Genomic DNA, 19,532 nt, shown 5'->3' on the forward strand with positions numbered 1-19,532 from the left:
TTTTTTACATTTGATTTACTATGATTATCTTTGATTGTAATAGGTTTTGTTTCAAAAAAAAAATAAATTAATATATATGTGAAAAAGTATCAAGTTTAAATTTTAGAACAAATACAAGTACATTTTTCTTATATTTTATTATAAATGGGGAATATATAATGTCACGGTCACTTTTATTTTAAGAAGTCCAAGCTTAATTGAGAGTTGAGAGCAAGCACCGTGAAGAATAGAGAATTTCTCTCGTGATAGAATTTTATTGAAGAGAGTTCAATGAAAATCTACACTATTCAAATCTTCTTCAATCTACACCACATGAAGTTAACATGATGAATGGTTGAAATGCACAGTAAAAAAAACAATGTCACTGCATAGAATTTATTCCCCACCATGCATGTGTCTACTTTATATGAACTTCTCAAAAATATTTTAAAGGTAATATACTTTTATTTAAAAAAGAATTTTATAGTTCCTGTAAACATAAGTTAGTTCTCAGAGACATTTCATGTTATTGTAGTAATTGGGGTTCGAACCCCGGTACTCCCACTTATTTACTTTAAAAAAGTGAAATTATAGCCACTAAGCTACTTGACCAAAATAAATTATAAGAATTTTATAAAAACAAAATTGAGAACAAAAATAATATTTTGTTAAAAGTTTAATAAAATGGGGATAGTCTACACTACAACTCCCTAAATTTTTTATTAAATATAGTAAGTTTCACCTTTAGACCATATTCATATATAGTAAACCTTATTGTGTACAAAAATTACACTCTACTAAAACAAAACAATTTCTAAGACAAGAAAACAAAATAAGAGTATTAGGAAAATAAGAAGACACACTATCAATAAACTAGAACCTCTCGAAAGCACCACCATGAGAAGAATAACACTCGTCAGGAAGAGAGAGAAACTAGGATCAACCACGGGTAGGACAAAGCAACAAGAAGACCTCTAATTCCCCTGAGCCACCGAGACCCAACACGACACCCAAACAAACTCTATTGATTTCAGCATAAAGTATGGTGGATATCCCACTCGTAAAAGGTACAGAGGGAGCATGAATTTTTACCTAAAATCCACTTCTAAAATAAAAATTTAACCCTATCAACTAGACACTCGACATAAAACTCCCTTCTATATATATTGAATATTTGTAGTAACAATAAATTTGATTTTGTTCAAGTTTTAGAATTTTCTATCAAAATTACAAGTACACATTATAGTTCTGTCAAACTGAAAATTTGATAAAAATATGGCCATATAGTATGTTACAAAATCACATACATAAATAATAAACAATTCAAACATCCGAACTTAGAGATATATAATTCATAATTAACAAACTGATCAAGCATTTGATGTCAATAAAAATAAACAATAAATGCCAATGAGCTTGCTTATGACACACTTGCAAATTGAATTTTTCCCTGTAGTCAAAATTTGGCATTCTAGCCATTACTACATTGGTGATTGTTGTATTAAGATGAAACATTGCATATCTCAAGTAGATATTTTATTTTTAAAGAAATGAAATTTCAACCTTAAAATTTAAAATTTATCGTATCCGTTCTTAATCAAACAGTCACCAATATAATAACTTGATGAGTTTAGAATTTAGACTTAAAACAATTGGCCTATAATTATATAACTTATGTTTAATATAACGGTGAGTATTTTAAAATCACAGTATTCACCGTAATTTTGTAAAAACTACACTATATAGCTTCTATAAAATTACAGTGAATACATAACATAATTGAAAACATACAAAAGATACTCATAGTCTTACACCTTGTGATTTTAAAATAGGCCAAATTTGCAAGTTAATAATCACCCTTTTTCATGCTCAGAACCCAAAAACTCTGATATGCATGCATATGTTTCAAAGGTCATCATCATCTGTCACCTTAAGTCCCAAACACCAAGGTCTTGTAATTTTGACTCCACAATCCACTGACCTTCTTAGAGACATACTAATCTCATCCCATATTTTCTTGCACTCAACACCATTCCTATTAAATCCCATATACACCATTTTTTCACCTATTTCATCCCAAACACAATCATCCAAATACCCTTTTTCTCTTACTTGATGTTCAAAACTAGTCCTTAATTGTATCAAACTTGAAATCTCCATTTCTGTCCATCCATGATCCACATTTCCAAAAGGGTGTTCATAATTTGTATTACTTTCATTCTTACTTGATGCTTCAACTCCAATGTGTTTTCTTACAACTTCTAACAATGCTGAATCTCTTGCTTCAACCCAAGCTTTTTCTTTAGCCCAAAGTTCATGTATTTCTTGATCAAACCTCATTGACTCTTTTCTCTTCCTTTCTTCTTCTCTTAAAGCCATCTCTTGTTCTCTTTGTTCAACAACACTTAACATTCTCTCCATCCAAGCATCTTGAGTCTCTATAATCTTCTTCATATGAGAATCAACAATCTCCTCCACTTTACCTCTCCAACTTTTCCTCCCCCTCCTATCACTTTTATCCACCCCTTTCTGCTTTGATGTCTTCATCGTGTGTGCAATGGCCGAGAGATCCTCGTCATTGTTTTCAGATGAAGATGTCTCGAATTCAGATGAATTCGAGAAACTTAGACTCTCCGAGTACTTGAGGTTATTGATCAAATTATGATCAACTACACCATTGATATTTTCTTGGTTGATTGTGAAATTTGGAGTTTGAGTAGCAACAACAGCATCAACATGAGGTGTATTTTTGTCTGAAGTTGAGGCTTCTCCACATATTGCTTCAAGCTGTCTGAAGAATCTATAGTGTTTACCATCTTGTCTACTAGCTTTACCTTCCTTGGTTTTCTTGTAATACTTGTACAAATTCTCAAACTTTTCTTTGCATTTCTTTCCACTTCTTTGGTACCCAAATTCCTCAGCCATTATCCTAAATTTCACAAGGAGATCACAAGCTATTATGTTATATATTATATTATACACCCAAAACATCACCAAATTATGAGTTAAAAAAGTTGAAAAGATTTTGTCAGATCAATATATAATTAGACAGACACAAGAGAAAATTCAGAAAAATAAAGAGATATGAGAAGTACATTTATATAGTATATTTGTCATTCAAAAATAAATAAATTAGACAGCGACAAAATGATTTTCGATGTTGTTAATAGAAGAACACGAGTTGTTTAAAAAGTATCAACTCAGTAGTAATAGTTTGACTTTGTAATATCAAAGACGGACAAAATCAAATCTACCTTAAAACAGTCGTAAAATGGTTATTAATTAGTATCATTTTAATGATAATACATCTTTGATGTTTTTGCTTGGAGCTGCCCCGAAAACACAACTGCAATTGAGATCAATATCAACTATATATCAACCACATTTGTTACAATTTTCTACAATATTATAAAAAAATAAAATTTTGAACAAATTAAATCTCTCACAAAACCCTTTCCTCTCTCTCCCATTGCTAGAGAGATTTTATGGGATATGAGAAATAGGAAATATATTATTATTGAAAAAAGAAATAGGAAATATGTGACTGTCATATAACCTTGGGTAAAAAATTGTACTATAATAATGCCATCTTTTGAAGCAAAAAAACATGTACTACTAGTATAAATTAATGAAGTATATAAAACACCACACATAATGATATTTTCAAATTTGTTTTGAAATCATGTGATATGATTAATATTGGTAGTACTAGTACTACTACTATAATTATATTCTAAAATAATTGAATTAAAATAATAAAAACATTCTGATCTCTTCATTAAAGATGTCAGAAAACATCAAATCTATGCATTTGAATTATCAAAATTCCAATAGCCCTAGCTATATAGCTAGCTGAGCTATAAACAAAATTAGGTTAACAAGTCAATATACAAAACAAAGTCAGTCTTTCAACTGTATGATGAGAGAAAGAAATCCTTAATTTGTACCTGCAAATTCATTTATCATATCAATGCAAGTTTAAAGTTTTCATACTAAAAAGTCAGTGAAAGAAATTTCTTAGACAAAAAAAAAAAAAACACATGGATCTTCAGTTATAGCTGTAAACCCTTATACATAGCCTGTCATTTTCAATGAAAAAAAGGAAATTATTATCATAAAATAAAATAAAAAAGAAGCTTTTTTTTTTGCTAAGCAAGTGATTAAGACAAAAAGTAAAGATATTAGTAAGATATATAGTACTATACCTAGAAATTTCATTCCATAAGGGTGCTTTTTGATTATTCTCTCTGAACTTAGAATCAAGACGAGATCTGATTTCAAGAAGAGAAAGAGTTTCTTGTCTAGGCCATCTATTGTTAGAAGAATCAAAATTACCAAACCATCCTTTATTATTAATATCTATAGAACAAGTTTCTAAACCAACACAAAATGCTGAAGCAGAAGCAGTAGCATGATCTGAATTAGCAGTAGAAATAGTTGTAGTAGGGTTAACAGTAGAAGAGTAGTCATAGTTATGAGGGAAGGTGTTGTTACTACTACGAGGGTAGAAAACATCACCAACAATGATAGGAGGAGGGTCATAGCAGTAATTTTGTGGTGGTGGTGGAAAAGAACCAGAAGCAGAACCACCGTATTGACACGGTGGTTCTGCTGCAGATAGATGTTGTGTATTGGTGTTTCTTGATGATGATGATGATGATATTAACCGGCGGAGATCTTCCGGTAAACCATATGGGTTAGTGTTGTTCATATCTTGTTTATTATTTTTACTTCTGAGTTGAGAGAGAGAGAGAGAAGGGTGTGAAGAAGAAGAAATGAGTTTTTTAATTTTTGGTGTGAAGTGAAAGGAGACAGGATCCGAGTCTACCGCTAGTCTTATAAAGTTAGACTCATATCTATCTCTCTAGCTCAGTCTCAGACAGAGTATTATTATGTAGAGAGAGAGAGAGAGTAGAAAAATACTCGACTACTTTGTATTGGTTTCTATGGAAAGCTTAATTTATTACAATTTCTTCTTTCAGCCATCCTTTTCAAACCTAGTAAGACATTATTAGGGAAAAGTTTATCGGATTCGTTGGACTGTCTAATTTGATGTGATGGACATTTTTGACATCAAGTAGTTTCAACTCTCTCTTAATTACAGTTGCAGGAGATTGAACTGTGATCCTTCCTATCAAGTCCGGCGCTAATCACCACTAGACCAACTAATGATTTGTTGGAAAAACTAAAAAGTTAACATATGTTCTTGATTTTAATGTATCAACAATAGAAAGAAATTTTATAGAAGTATTAAAATTTGTATACGTATTTTATTTTTAAAAAAGTAAAAAGTTGATTGTTTTAAAAAATAATTACTATTTATAGAAAAAACAAAACAGTAGAATTTTTAATATGTGTTTTAAGAACTCATGTTAACATGACTTTGTTTATAATTATGTATGACTATACTATATTTGTAACTTATTTCGCTATATTTCTAATTAGAGAAATGTTAAACAGCGTCTTCGAGCACTAGTTAAGTATTTCCTCTGATCTTATATATAAGAAAAAATTTACTTTTTAGATTTATTGTAGAATATGTATCTAGACTATAATAATCTAAAAAGTAATTTTTTTCTTATACATATAGGACCGAAAGGAGTATATTGATAAAAAAAATTATCTTAAAACTTGTTCATTCAATACCTTAAAAATATAAAAAGTAATTCGTAATATTTTTTTTCTTTAATTTTCTATTTCGGTATGTTTAACAAGTGCTCCGAAAATCCTAAATGCACATGTTAAAAAACTCAATATAGAAATTTATCTAAAGATCTATGCATTCAACTTTGTGAAAACTAAAATTTTTTTTTTTTTAATATAAATTTGTTCATTTTTAAATTTCTTTAACATAGTGCACGTGTTAGCAAACGCTTATTATAAATGAAAAATCTTTGATATCATAAAATTTTATAAGCAAGGATATGTGTACCTCCAAACTCAATTCATATTTTGTCTTTTCCTTTTGTCATTTTGTAACCAATTAGGTCATTGTCTCCATCATGAAGATGAAGAGAGTTTTTCATAAGCTTCTACTTCTAGCTAACAAAAATTGGTCGTCACAATCTTTTTCAACGCTTTCACTTGCAATTGCATGTCATGTTCAAACCGCACTCCGCCATTGTTATTTGTGGCTTTTGGTATTATCTGTTTAATTAGGCAGTTGGGGGTGGGGTGTGTGTGATAATTATCAATGCCCCTGAGACTTGTCTTTTTACAGTTTTTGGGTGTTTTGGACTGGGTCTGTACTTTTTTTGCATTAATCTTTTGCCAAGGTTACAGTAATTAAGAGTTTAGCTTCGAGTAAGTAAAATATCGCTAATAATTTTTTTTTACCAATAATTGAATTTGAATTTGGATTCTCTCAAACAATTCGTCCTATGCAGAGTTTATTAATCACTTGAATTCAATATCTTGATTGAACAAATTTATTCCTAAGTAAGGGATTGATAATGATTTGACATTTAGTGACGAGGTCCATTTGAAAATCCTATAATAGTACCATCTAGTTAGGTGAAGTTGGGGACGGTTGAACAATTGGTAGATATAATCAAATTCTACTTTTAGATAGAAATAGTTTATGCGAAGACTTTAAATTATTCTTGAAAAAAAACTTAGGTCGTCACAAGAATTTAATCATTCTATTTAATTGTACACAAATGTTTGATACAAGATTAAAAGGAAAAATATTTCAGTAAGATGTATTTTTTAAATAAAATAATATGTAATTTTATATGAATGTGACTAAATAGAATGACCCAAATATTTGTCACCATAAAAATATTACTTTTGTTACTCTTGTACCTTATATGAATATATGAATGGGTTTAAACTTTTATATATTTTGTTTGGGCCGATAGTTTTCTATGATGAGAAATGCTATGTGGTGCGAAGGAATACAAGCACGACTGTATACGGATACACGTGGCAGTGATTTTATAGTTTTTATTAAGAAAAAAAGTAAAACATGACTAAACACAAATTGTAATCCAACGGCAATTGTTCATTCGTCGTTTTTCGTCATCTATGCTCTCGTACTATTTAGCTTTTTCCTTCTATGATAGTATGATGATTTTAGTTGAGTCTTTTTTTTTTTTTCCTTTTACCATGTTACACACGCACACTTTCCAGTTCAATAAAAGAATCGGTGCCAATGATAATTTAGATAATTTTTATACAAGTGAACAATGTAGTCCTTAAAACTCTTTGTACAAATATGGAAAATTACTGTTGAATTATTTTAGGTTATGTATGATAGTTTGGTTTTGAAAGGGAAAAAAGTAAAAAAAAAAAAAGTATTTTTCATTTATAAATTACAGGAATAATTATAAAATATTTCTATTATAAAAAAAATTCTAAATGGATCAGAAGGGTAGTTTTTTTTTTTTTTACTAGTGAATTAGAAGCGGTGGATAAAAGGATAGTCTAAATGACGTCTTCTTTTCGAAATGAGTTTTTTCTGTCGAGTGTCTGGTTGATAGGGTGAAACTTTTATCTTGGAAGTGGTTTACGAGTGGGGTATCCATCCTACTTTATGTTGGAACCGATATTGTTTGTTGGAGTGTCATGTTGGGACTTGATGGATCAAGAGGATTGGAAACTCTTTTTTGCTTTGTCCTGCATGTGGTTAACCCTTCTCTATCTCTCTCTTCCTGTGAGGTTTTTTCTTCTCATTCCTTTAAGCGGGGCTTTAGTTTAGTGGTGGTGTGTATCCTTGTTTCTTTGTATTTTTATTTTTATGTTTTGGTGGAGTGTACTTCTAGTACCTCTTTATTTTTCTGAACTTTCTTTTGTACCGTTTTTCTTTTTCTTTTTTTTATATATTATATATTTGTCATTCAAGAAAAGAAATCGTTTATGAAGTTCTTTCAATTTTTAAAATCTTCTAAATCCATTAAAACAATCTTCATTTTATAGTGATCAAAAATATATTTAATCAAAGTCACTAGGTTTGGTCTAGTAGTGATACATTTAAGTAGTATATATGTTATAGAGGTGATACCGTGATAGGTTTGATCATCTGTTAATAAAAAAAAAAATAATCAAAAACTTAATTACACTTGTTTTAAAAAATCAATTAATTACATTTATTTCAAATATACTCCCTTCAGTCCTAATTATAAGAAAACATTCACTTTTTAGATACATTCAAAATTTGATGCATCTATACAATAATATAGACTACATACATTAAACTTTCAATGTATTTAAAAAGTGAATATATTGTTATAATTAGGATCGGACGGAGTAGTATACACTTTCATTAAAAAAAATACTAATAATAAATAAATCCCCCAAGGCCCCAATGACACTCCTCATCATTTTTCACAAAAAAAAATAAGTGATTGAGTAGGATAGTGGCATATGTTATGATTTTAATGTTATATCACCAATGGGAAAGAGACAGGTGTCAGAGCATCACACGATGAAATTTTTATGTGCCTGCATATATACTGCACCATACTACTGCATTGGTCGAGTGACGTGTGTACAGTATTTCAAGCTTAACCTTTTTTTATTGTATTGCTACTTACTTGGTCGAGTGACGTTTCTACAGTATTTCAAGCTTAACCTCTTGGAGAATGTTAACGTGTAATTTATTTTTTTTCAAAATTTATAGTACATTTTAACTTTTTATATGTATTAATTTTTTAAAATTATTAAATACATAATTTTTATAATAAGATATCTTGATGTATGCTTTTAAAATAGATGTTAATTGTTAACACATGTCCTTAAAAAATGTTAGCATGGTCCTAACCCTTTTTATACACAGTAGCATCTTTGTTTAGGATACTTAGCTTAGTTCTTACTTGGCTTAAAGCGTTTGTGCTGTGATTAAGCATATGCACATATTTATCAAATATTATGTATTCTAGACAAGGCCAAAATATTGTGAAATACGATCAATTAACATGTACTAAAAGTCTGTATGAGAACATAAAAACATGAATTTAAGACCACCAATTATTATTGAGGCAAAAACATCTTCATCATATATAATTATATATTATCCAAAAAAAAATTATTGAAAGAGTGGTAACATTTTGCAAAAACCACAACTAGTGTAAAAAAAGTTTTTTAAGTCAATTATAAACAAGTTTTTATGTGAGTTTCGTATCTGACTTAAGAATTGACAACGGAAGAAGTTTTACTTTGTTAAGTTAGCTTTTACCCAACTTAAGAAAGTACTTTTTAAGTCGGTTAAAAGGTTAACCAACCAGCTTAACCAACTTAATGGGTCTCTGGTTTTTTTTTTTTTAAGAAAATAGTAGCCCATCTTTGTTACTATAGTTTAAACATACAATAAAGACATTATTATTGTTGAGATTTATCAAGGGAGTTAAGTCACACGTTGGTTAAAATAGTTGAGATTGAGCAATATACAAGTGACTTGTGTGGTTGTTCGATGTCCAATGTATTGATCCAACTCAGTGATGCTCCTCCCTCACAGCCCAACGTGGTATCAGAGTCCAATTGGGGGGAGCAATATGTGAGTGGTGTGATGGATTGTGGACACAGAGAGACTCACACTTGAAGAGAGATGTTAAAATCTATCAAGTAGTGTGAGTTAAGTACCACATTGGAAGAGTTGAGATTAAACAATATATAAGTGAGATGACCCACAAACCTAATGCATTAAGATTTTAGGTGAAAGTATGGTGTCAAAGTCACTTATGTGATTACTCAATGCTCAATGTTTTAATTCAACCTAGTGAGACTCCCCCTAATGACCCAACAATAAAATAAAAAAACTAATTTTTATAATTTAATAGACAAATGAGGTTATTTGAACTTACCTTTCAAATCCAAAGTTACAATACTCAAGAATCAACTCAACTACTTAAGAATAAAATATGCAATCATCAACCTATAGAAACATGTCAAAAAATTAATTTTCCCCCAAAATTAAACCTACTCTAACAAAAACCAACCCTTTTAATTCATATATCACAACAACATCATCAACAACAACAATTCTACACAATCGACATCAAGACTTGGTGAGTATTAAAGGTCTAAAAACATGAAGAAATAAAAGGGTAATCAAATACACTCACCACAATGCAACGAAGACTTGGTGGGTATTAAAGGTCTAAACACGTCACATAAAGTGGGTTATCATCCACTATCCATGAGACACAAGGTTGCAGTCAAAGCGACATATAATGCGACTATTAAGCTGTAATCAAGTAAATCTTCTATCTAAGCAGGGAAAGTTAATTAAACCCATTAGAAATTATAAATATATAAAATTGCCAAACTCCTCGATTTCTTCGGTCCACTTTTTTCCTGTCCACATTAGTCCCCCATCTTTTCCCCTTACAAAAACCAAAAAGCACACTCATATATGGTGAACATTAACAAGTACCAAATTTGACGGACATCCCAAACCAAATAAACCTAGATAACCTAACTCGAAAAAGAAAAAAAAATCTAGACTTACACTGTACGAAGAGAAGTATATTACTATTTCACACAATCACAAAAATTAATTACGTACCCATAAGAAATGACACCGGTATTTCTTCACTACTTCCATTCTATTTCTTGGATTGCAATGAACTCAAGATGGTTTCTTGGATTGCAATGAACTCAAGATGGTTGTTTGAAGTCAAAGCCTGGAACTTATTCTTATTAGTTTTTCCCCAAACCTCGAATAATGTTGGACCAACCCACAATTGTCCAACATTCTCTAAATGGACAGTATCTTTTAAATCTATTAATGTAAAAATTAGTTAGAAATAATAAATGAATTTAGTTCAATTTTTTAACTGATTTTTACTTAGTATATTTTAAGACGGATGAGTACCCTACATTGATAATTAATTTGTACTTTCCAAGCTCAACTCACAAATGAGGAGTATACAATAAATTTGACGGCTTTGAAACATGATGTAGCCGTGTGAAGTGTGAACCATATATTTAAGTATTTCACAATAGATGATTAGATTCACCTATTTTTATATGTATAATTGAATTAAATTTCATAAGTGTGCATGCATAATTAAAAGGTCGAAAAAGAGAAAATGGGAAGTGTTCCTTTTGTGTGGTCTAAGATGGTAAAGATGAGTTTCATCTTGCCTAAATAGGAAAGGTATACAAAATGCCAGCTGGACAACATGGTTTGTTTATCACAATTGTACGGAAAATTAGAGAATGGTAGGGTCATGATGGGGAAATGGAGGACTATATGATGGATTTGCATGATGATTAATTATATAAAGATCATAAAACAAAGGTTAGGGACATCTTTCTTGATTTACATCATTGGATAATCTCGTATTGAGAATTTCCAACCGTTCTTCATTCTTCTTCATTTTCATGGGTCCATTGTCAATTCATATAAGGAAGAATCTCATCATGGAAAATACTATTAGACACATAAGTAGTGGCGTGAGATTTGGTGCAGATATAAAAATGTTCTTTAGTGAGACAGTAAAATCGTTTATATGTTTGATTTTGTAGAATTGACTTTGATTAAAATTTAGTTGAATGTAAAGTCATTTGTATTTGGGTATTTTTTAAATTTATTTCAGTATAAAAATCAATTTTAAATCTAGAATCTTGAACATTAATCTAATACTATTTTGATGTCTCACTAAAGAACATTTTTGTATCTACACCAAATCTCACGCCACTATTTATGTGTCTAATAGTATTTATGTTGTTATTTCGTTTTGATGTTTTGTAATTTTTATAATTTTTTCGGCACATCTTGTCCTGATGAAATTATTTGGTTTAATAGTATATATTTCATTTTTGTCTGTTCAGTTTTTTTTAAAAAAAAAATAAATTATAATCTATAATTTTCAACTTCAAATAGAAATTAGTGCTATAGGCAAAATTAATTTTAGTCTCTTACGGGAGTCCAAGTACAAATTAACTTTTGTCCCAACTCTTAAGATCTAGGTTCGAACCATCAATATTGTATTTAGTCTATGTGAGTTTTGTCGTTAAGCTCCTTGAAATAAAATAAAAATTATTGACAAAATATTATAAAATACTACTTTTTTATGAAAAACTCTAAAATGGAAAAAAAAATTAAAACCATACTAATAACTATTTATAATCATTACGGGGAGATTTGACTATGTATACTAACAGCTAGTCTATCTTGGCACATTTTGTGCTAAGGAGACTTGTTTGTTAATATATCTCATTGTGACTTGTTAAAAAAAAAACTTTACACAATTAAGTTTATAAAATATTAAGAAAAAAAATTTAATTATAATTTTTCTCTACACAATTTTTTATTTAAAATGTTGTACAGTTTTCATTGAACGTTATATGACCCAAATCCTAATTACTTCATCCAATCAGAATAGAGATTAATTAAGTTGAGCTATTTGATACTATGTATATCTACTTTAAGTATCGTGTGTTGAATTCCGTATCCAAGAAGACCGCATAGCGCAGTGGATTAGCGCGTTTGACTTCGGATCAAAAGGTCGTGGGTTCGACTCCCACTGTGGTCGCTTTGTTATATTTTTTCCTTTTTCATTTCCTTCTCTCTCAACAGACATTTTAATTCCCCAGAACTAATGCGTCAAAACAATTGCCCAATATTATTTATTTTTGTACCAACAATTAATGGGACTGGGAAGGTAAAAATCAATGTCTTAATTTGTGAAAGAGCAAATGGAGTAAAATATGTCATTTAAATACTATACTAGTATAAGTGTATAACTGATGAGATGTGTAAGTGATATTTGAACATCTGCAATTCATTAGTAACATAAATCAAAATAAGTGGTAGTCCCTGTACCCCTCTGTCTTTTGTTCCTTGTATCCTCAAATGTCATAAGATGGTGAATAATATAATCCACGGTAGGAAAAAGATCTCGAGAGAAAACATAAATACATTTGATAAATGGGATAACAATTTTGCAACTCCAATCCTAACAAATTTAAACAACGAGAAAATAATGAGATTAATAGACTAAATGCAAAAAATGCGGAGGTGGATGATTTTATAAGTGAGATGACTCATAAACCTAATGCTTTAGGATTTTTGGTAAAAGTATAGTTTTACACTTTCAATACATTGAATACACGAATTTCAAGACAAAATTTTATTTTTTTTGTATGTTTAACTAGTGCACCAGATGCACTAATTAACATTTTCCTAAATTAAAGATGTTATTAATTTTTTTTTTCAACTTGGTCCATAAGACATAGTCATTGTCTTATATGATCGAGTATGTTTGATTTAGTTTTTGAAAATTGTATTTTAGTTTTAAAAATTTTAAAACTAAACTCTATAAATTGCATTTTAGTTTTCAAATTTATTTAAAAAAATGAAAACCTGATTGAATATATACATGAGGGAAGTTATTTTTATTGTGCTAGATAATACATGGGGGATGTTCTTTTTATTTAAAAACAATTTTCTTTTTCTTTTTTTAATTAAAAAATATAAATAACTACCTTTTTGTTAGAGGAACAAGAAAAACTGCATCTAAAAAAATGCATATGAGTTTTGTCCTTTTCAAAATTTGTTTTGATTTTTAGTATTATAAAAGAGAAAATCAACATCTTTTTAGTATTTTCATTATGTCATTATGAATTGTAGATTTTAATAATTTTAATTTCATTTAGTATTTTTATATCACAAAAAAAATAAAGAGAATTTTTATCAATGATGTTAGGAAAATTCTATGGTACTTTTGCCAAAACTTAATGTACCGATACTATAAAAGATTTAACCAATAAAAAAGTAATTTTTGTCCACATCATCATTTATATATTATATTTTAAAAGTTGACCAGATTAATTGTACCTGTACATTTTTTATCTACACAATTTAACCTCATAAATCATACAAATTGTATTTCTATATTTAATAATTTTAAAAAATCAATTCATCTTCATCCGGTAAATAAAAAACACAACCAATTCATCTTCATCTATGAAGAACGAATTGCGGTCGTCGGTGTCGAGTTCATCTTCACCCCGTATATTAAAACAACCAATTCAACAATTCATCTTCGATAATTTTGATGAATATTGAAAACACCGAAATAGTCACACATACACACACCGAGTTTAACAAAAAATTTAATGAATGGTTGAAGAAAGAAATGAGCACAATATAATATGGTAGGAAATTTGCCACCTTCCCCTTTGTACGAGTAATAGGATTTCCTTAGGTTTTCATAGCCATTTGAGAAGGGTTATTATTCTCATTCTACAAGTAATAACAACATATTGGTAACCGTTTTTTTTTTACAAAATTAGTAAATCGTTTTTAATTAGAAACTGAGTTAAAAGTTCGGTCTGTATTTTTCTCTACTGGTTTTTGCTTTGTTTGCTGCTCTGTTCCAAGAAGAAGTAAATCAAGTTTAATAACTCTATGTGGTTTGATGAAGAAGTAAATTGATCGGTGAAAATTGCAAAATGTAAATGTTTCGTGGTGTTAAAATAAAATATTGATCAAATTTAATTGTTATATCTGTCAAATACTATTACAACATCACAAGTAACTATTGGTCAATACATTTTATTGTACCGGTACATCAGGGGCGGACCCAGCCATGAATTATTAGTGTGACTAAGTTTTTTAGCATTACTAAAAAAATTCATCATCATCCAATAATCCAGTTAAACAACAAACAATATATAAAATTACTACTAATATAATAATATGTATATCCAAAAAAAGAACATCAATAATCCATAAAATTTCTATTAAAAAAAAATCAATAAACTAACTAACTATATCCATAAAACCACAAAATTTCTATTCGAAAAACAAGGATATAACTTATTGAATATATGTTAAATCATACATATTACTATTGTTTGATACTTCACAAGATTCTACCTTGGACCAGGATATATAAAACCCAAAATTATACTAGCTTATAGTTTATTTTGATAAACTAATTTAATTAGCTTATAACTTATTAGTTTTTATTCCAATTTTACCTATATCATCTACTAATTGGAAGAAAAAAAATTGACGAAAAAAAAATCTACTAATTGAAAAACTTAAATCTATTGTTTTATGCCAGTTCAATCGTTAATTTCACTCGGTACTACAACTTCAATTAGTTATCCACAATTTTTTGACAAAGTCAAAGTTGATTCTTATAAACATAAAAATATATAACTAAAAATAATACATTATGTATAACCAATTACTTGAAATCAACAATAATAGACTATAAACTAATATTTACACTAATACTTAAATTAATGTGTGCGGAGAAACTTACGGTCATTAATAATAAACTCTAAAATAATATTTACATTAATATTTGTATGAATATGTATAAATAATAACTTGAAATTATTTATAAAATTATTATTATTATTTTTAGAAAAAATTTGGGTTGGACTGATGTGGCTATAGCCACACCATGCCTCATACAAGTCCGCCCCCGGAGTACATGATAATATTTCTATCGTATACTAGAAGTCCCCAAAATATTACCATAATGTTGAAATGTTTTAACATTTTCTCCAACAATTTTTGGCGAGGATTCAACGAGCGGTGAAGTAATTATGTGGCATATCATGTCACGCTAAGGAATGTTTGGATTTGGACAATAGAAGAGTTTGTGAGGATTCAATGAATGGTAAAGCAATAAAGATCCAACGGTTGTAATGTAATGTAATTGTGTAATGAAAGAAAAAGGGGTTGGGAAAGGGCGTGATATTTGAGGATACATTGTCTAATTATTTAAGGTCACCCCTATTAATATTATTGTAAAATTAAAATTATTAACTAAATTAAGAGGGTGACCGGTTGTAATAATTTACACAGGTATACTAGTGGATCTTTTTTTTTTTAGGTCATATTAGAGCATAAATATCGCCTTAGCAAAATCGTTCCTACACTGTTCCTAATTGAAAGTTGTCAGAGGCAAATGGGTAAATTTTAATATGGACCACTTCATCAAGTGGTCCATGGTGGATTAGTTATGAATAACATTATAACGAATACGAATTTTATAAAATCTATCGTTGGATTGAAAGTTTATATCATATAGATCATCCATAAAAAAATTTAGAAAAATTAAAAATAATTTGATATGTTATCGAGACACATCAAGATTAACGGTTTATTAAATAACGTAAATCTTGATGGGTCTCAATAATATATCAAATGATTTTCAAAAAATTTTAAAAAATTTATGGATGATCTATACGATATAATCTTTCAATCAAACAGTGAATTTCGTAAAATTCATATTCAGTAGATCACTTGTCCACAGTGAACAACTTGTGAAGGTGGTCCACCGTAGCATATTAGCCTGGATATTTGATGTATAATAATGGTCGTTCATTATTTTGCTTAGTTCCTCTGTTTGTGAAGGGTGGTTTGATGCTTGATGACAATATTCAAATCATATTGTAAACGGTACGAATGTAGGAAATATTGTGGGATTTGGTAGGACTCATTTTAGAGTTTTTAATAGGTTATATAGATATTTAAGAAATGTGATTGAGTTGTTTAAATAATTATGAAGTGTTACATAATATAAAATTAAATATGACTCACTTAAAGAACTCATATGGGTGTGTGGATTCGAGGCTTCCTAAAAAATCTCATATAGTTTATTTATTTTAACATGCACGCACGCGCACACACTGAGTAAAAAAATAAAATTGATGTCCCTAAAATGTCAGTGCTCTATGCGGTCGTTCATCTCAAAAACCTTTCAAAACCTTCTTGTGTAAAGTGTCTTAGATTTTTCATATGAAAATGATTTCTTTATTAATATTTTGATGATAATTCTTGGTTTGAGTTTATCTTAGAGTTTATTTGTTTTAGACAATATAACTCTTTTAAATTTAATAATCTTACAATATATTTATTGTCATAAAAAATTATAATATAAAAAATAAATATAAAATTTCGGAAGTTCCTAATGTGACCCCAAAAATAAAGGTCTATAGTGGACTTTGTGTAAATAGCCTACAACTAGTTAGCACCTACCCTGATTATTTTCTTTTTTATCTTTGCAATGAGGACGAATTAGATAATTGCGCAACAAAATAAAAAGCAAGAACATTTGAATTTAGTTAATAATTAATGGGGTTTATTTTGATCTAAAGTAGCCTCCGTGAGATCAACATAAAAAATGATTCATATTCTTCTAATCATCTCAAAAAACATAGATCTGCAATGAGGACGTCACTTGTGAGGGTCGATGGTATGGAAGAAGAATGAGTTTTTACCGCCAGATCAGTAGAGTCTGACGAAAATAATCAGGTAAAGTTGTGTTCTCTCCAATATTTTTTTATTGAATCAAACAAAAGTTGACCTAAAATAATTTCTAGAAATATCCACTAAGATTGGACCGTTATCATCACTATTGCATTTTGTACATAAATTTTGAACTTTTTATTTTCTTTTCCAGTCGCCAAAATCGATTCATGAAAATAAACTTTTAACTTATATATGATCGGCCTAATTCTATGTCGCCTTGCGTTATCTCTTGGCTGCACGACTGAAACAAAAAGCCAAATAATTATTTTGTTATGTTAATTTTCAATGTCATTTATATATAATTTTTTTACGATTTTCATCAAAAATTTAAAAAGAAATCAAGAATTACAAATCACTTAGTTCGATGGTTAAATCATAGATTTCCCTGTCAGACTGGAGCCGTTGTATTAGAAAGTTTCTCTCTTGTTGTATCTGTAAACTTCTCAAGTAAGTATGCTACATATCGTGTCACGCTGGCGAATGTTTGGCCAAGAGCAAGGTGTTTGGCGAGGAATTAATGATAAGTGAAGCAATCGATGAAGATTCAACACTGAAAATGTAACGTGACCGTGTAATAAAAAAGGAAGACCATGAAATTTATTATAGTTGAGGGTACACATGTGTAATTATTTAAGGTCACTTTAATTATAATAGAATTTAAATTATTAGCTAAACTGAGAGGGTGACCGATGTTAGTAGGTAATTTACACGGGTCTACTAGTGAAGCCTTATTATTGAGGTCCATATTAAAAAAAATTATAAAAAGCAAAAGATAATCAAACATGCTATGATTTTTTTTGCTAGCATAGTTTTTCTTCTGGTCTTCCATATTCTCCGATAACTTTTCATTCTTCAAATATATTTCATTATAAACATCATAAGAGTATAACTCTATTTTAAAATTTAATTATAATAATTATATAATTTATTTATTTAAACACGCACGCACATGCGAGTGCACGCACATGTAAAAAAAATTGTTTCTCCTAAAATTATAGTGTTCTACGCGGTCGTTCTTCTCGAACACCTTTCGAAACCTTGTTGTATTAGATTTCTTGTATGAAAAAGATTTCTTTTTTTTTTTTTTTTTGGTATAGTTGAAAAAGATTTCTTTATTCATATTTATTGATAATTCTTGTTGCGAGCTTGAACTATTTTAGTGTGAAGTGTTAATTCGAGTTTATCTTAGAGTTTATTTGTTTTAGACAATAAAACTCTTTTAATTTTAATATTAATCTTAAAATATATTTATTGTTATAATGAAGACTTCACTAGCTTGTGAGGGTCGATGGTATGGAAGAACGAAGAAGAATGGGTTTTTGCCTCGAGATTGGTAGAGTCTGACAAAAACAATTAGGCAAAGTTGTGTTCTCTCCAATGTTTTTTTGCTTGAAGCAGACAAGAATTAACCATAAAAAAAAAATCTACAAATATCCACTAAGATTGGACACGCATCATCACTATTGCATTTTGTACATAAATTTCGAACTTTTCTTTTTCCTTTTCTAGTCGCCAAAATCGTTTCATGAAAATAAACCTTTAACTCATATATGATAGGCCTGATTCTTTGTCGCCTTGGTTATCTCTTGGCTGCACGACTAAAACAAAAAGCAAACAATATTTTTGTTATGTTAATTTCAATGTCGTTTATATATAAGTGTTTTTACGTTTTTCATGGAAGAATTAAGAAGAAATATGCAACCAAATATCACTTAGTTCGATGGTTAAATCATAACTTTTCATGTCAGATTGGAGCCATTGTATTATAAAGTTTCTCTCGTTGTATCGGTAAACTTCTCGAGTAATTATGCTGCATATCTTGTTACGCTGGTGAATGTTTGGCCAAGAGCGAGGCGTTTGGTAAGGATATAATGATAGCTAAAGCGATCGATGAAAATTCAACATTTTGAGGGTACACTGTCTAATTATTTAAGGTCACTATAATTATAAGAATTAAAATTATTAACTAAATTGAGAGGGTGACTAGCTATAGTAGGTAATTTTTCAGGCTCATATTAGAGGCTTCCTAAACTAATATAAAAAAATCACTAGGTTTAGTCTAGTGGTGAGAGGTTTGAATAGTACGTTGTAGGTTCTGAGTTCGATCCCAACACATTGTAAACAAAAAAATAAATTAATCTAAAAAAAATATAAAAAGCAAAACACAATCAAATGAAACCTAAACAATAGGCGAAATTTCATTTTAGTTTCTTAAAAAAAAAAAAAAATCTCTTTTAGTCACTTAACTTATTTTTTGATTTCATTTTGGCCCTTCATTAATTTTTGTTCCATTTTGGTCCCTTAATTATATTTATGTCCATTATATTGGTCC

General features: G+C 29.3%; 1 protein-coding gene and 1 non-coding gene across 2 annotated transcripts; one reads left to right on the plus strand and one right to left on the minus strand.

Moving 5' to 3' along the window:
- Positions 1-1,169: 1,169 nt before the first annotated feature.
- Positions 1,170-4,915, minus strand: LOC123920522 (trihelix transcription factor PTL-like). The gene is made up of 2 exons (XM_045972788.1): positions 4,185-4,915; positions 1,170-2,908 (listed from the first exon to the last, which is right to left on the minus strand). Exons 1-2 carry the CDS (start codon positions 4,688-4,690, stop codon positions 1,885-1,887), a joined length of 1,530 nt encoding a protein of 509 aa, XP_045828744.1. The 5' UTR covers positions 4,691-4,915; the 3' UTR covers positions 1,170-1,884.
- A 7,469-nt stretch (positions 4,916-12,384) lies between these two features.
- On the plus strand, positions 12,385-12,458 carry TRNAR-UCG. Its single transcript has one exon. It is a non-coding gene; the product is annotated as a tRNA-Arg (tRNA).
- The last annotated feature ends 7,074 nt before the right edge of the window (positions 12,459-19,532 follow it).

This window comes from Trifolium pratense, linkage group LG1 (genome assembly GCF_020283565.1).
Source record: "Trifolium pratense cultivar HEN17-A07 linkage group LG1, ARS_RC_1.1, whole genome shotgun sequence".
NCBI lineage: Eukaryota > Viridiplantae > Streptophyta > Magnoliopsida > Fabales > Fabaceae > Trifolium > Trifolium pratense.

Excerpts from the sequence above, each read along its gene's own strand:
- LOC123920522 (XM_045972788.1), bottom strand. The coding sequence starts at position 4,690 with ATGAACAACACTAACCCATATGGTTTACCGGAAGATCTCCGCCGGTTA. Across the intron at positions 2,909-4,184 it reads TTATGGAATGAAATTTCTAG|GATAATGGCTGAGGAATTTG; the intron begins GTATAGTACTAT and ends TGTGAAATTTAG.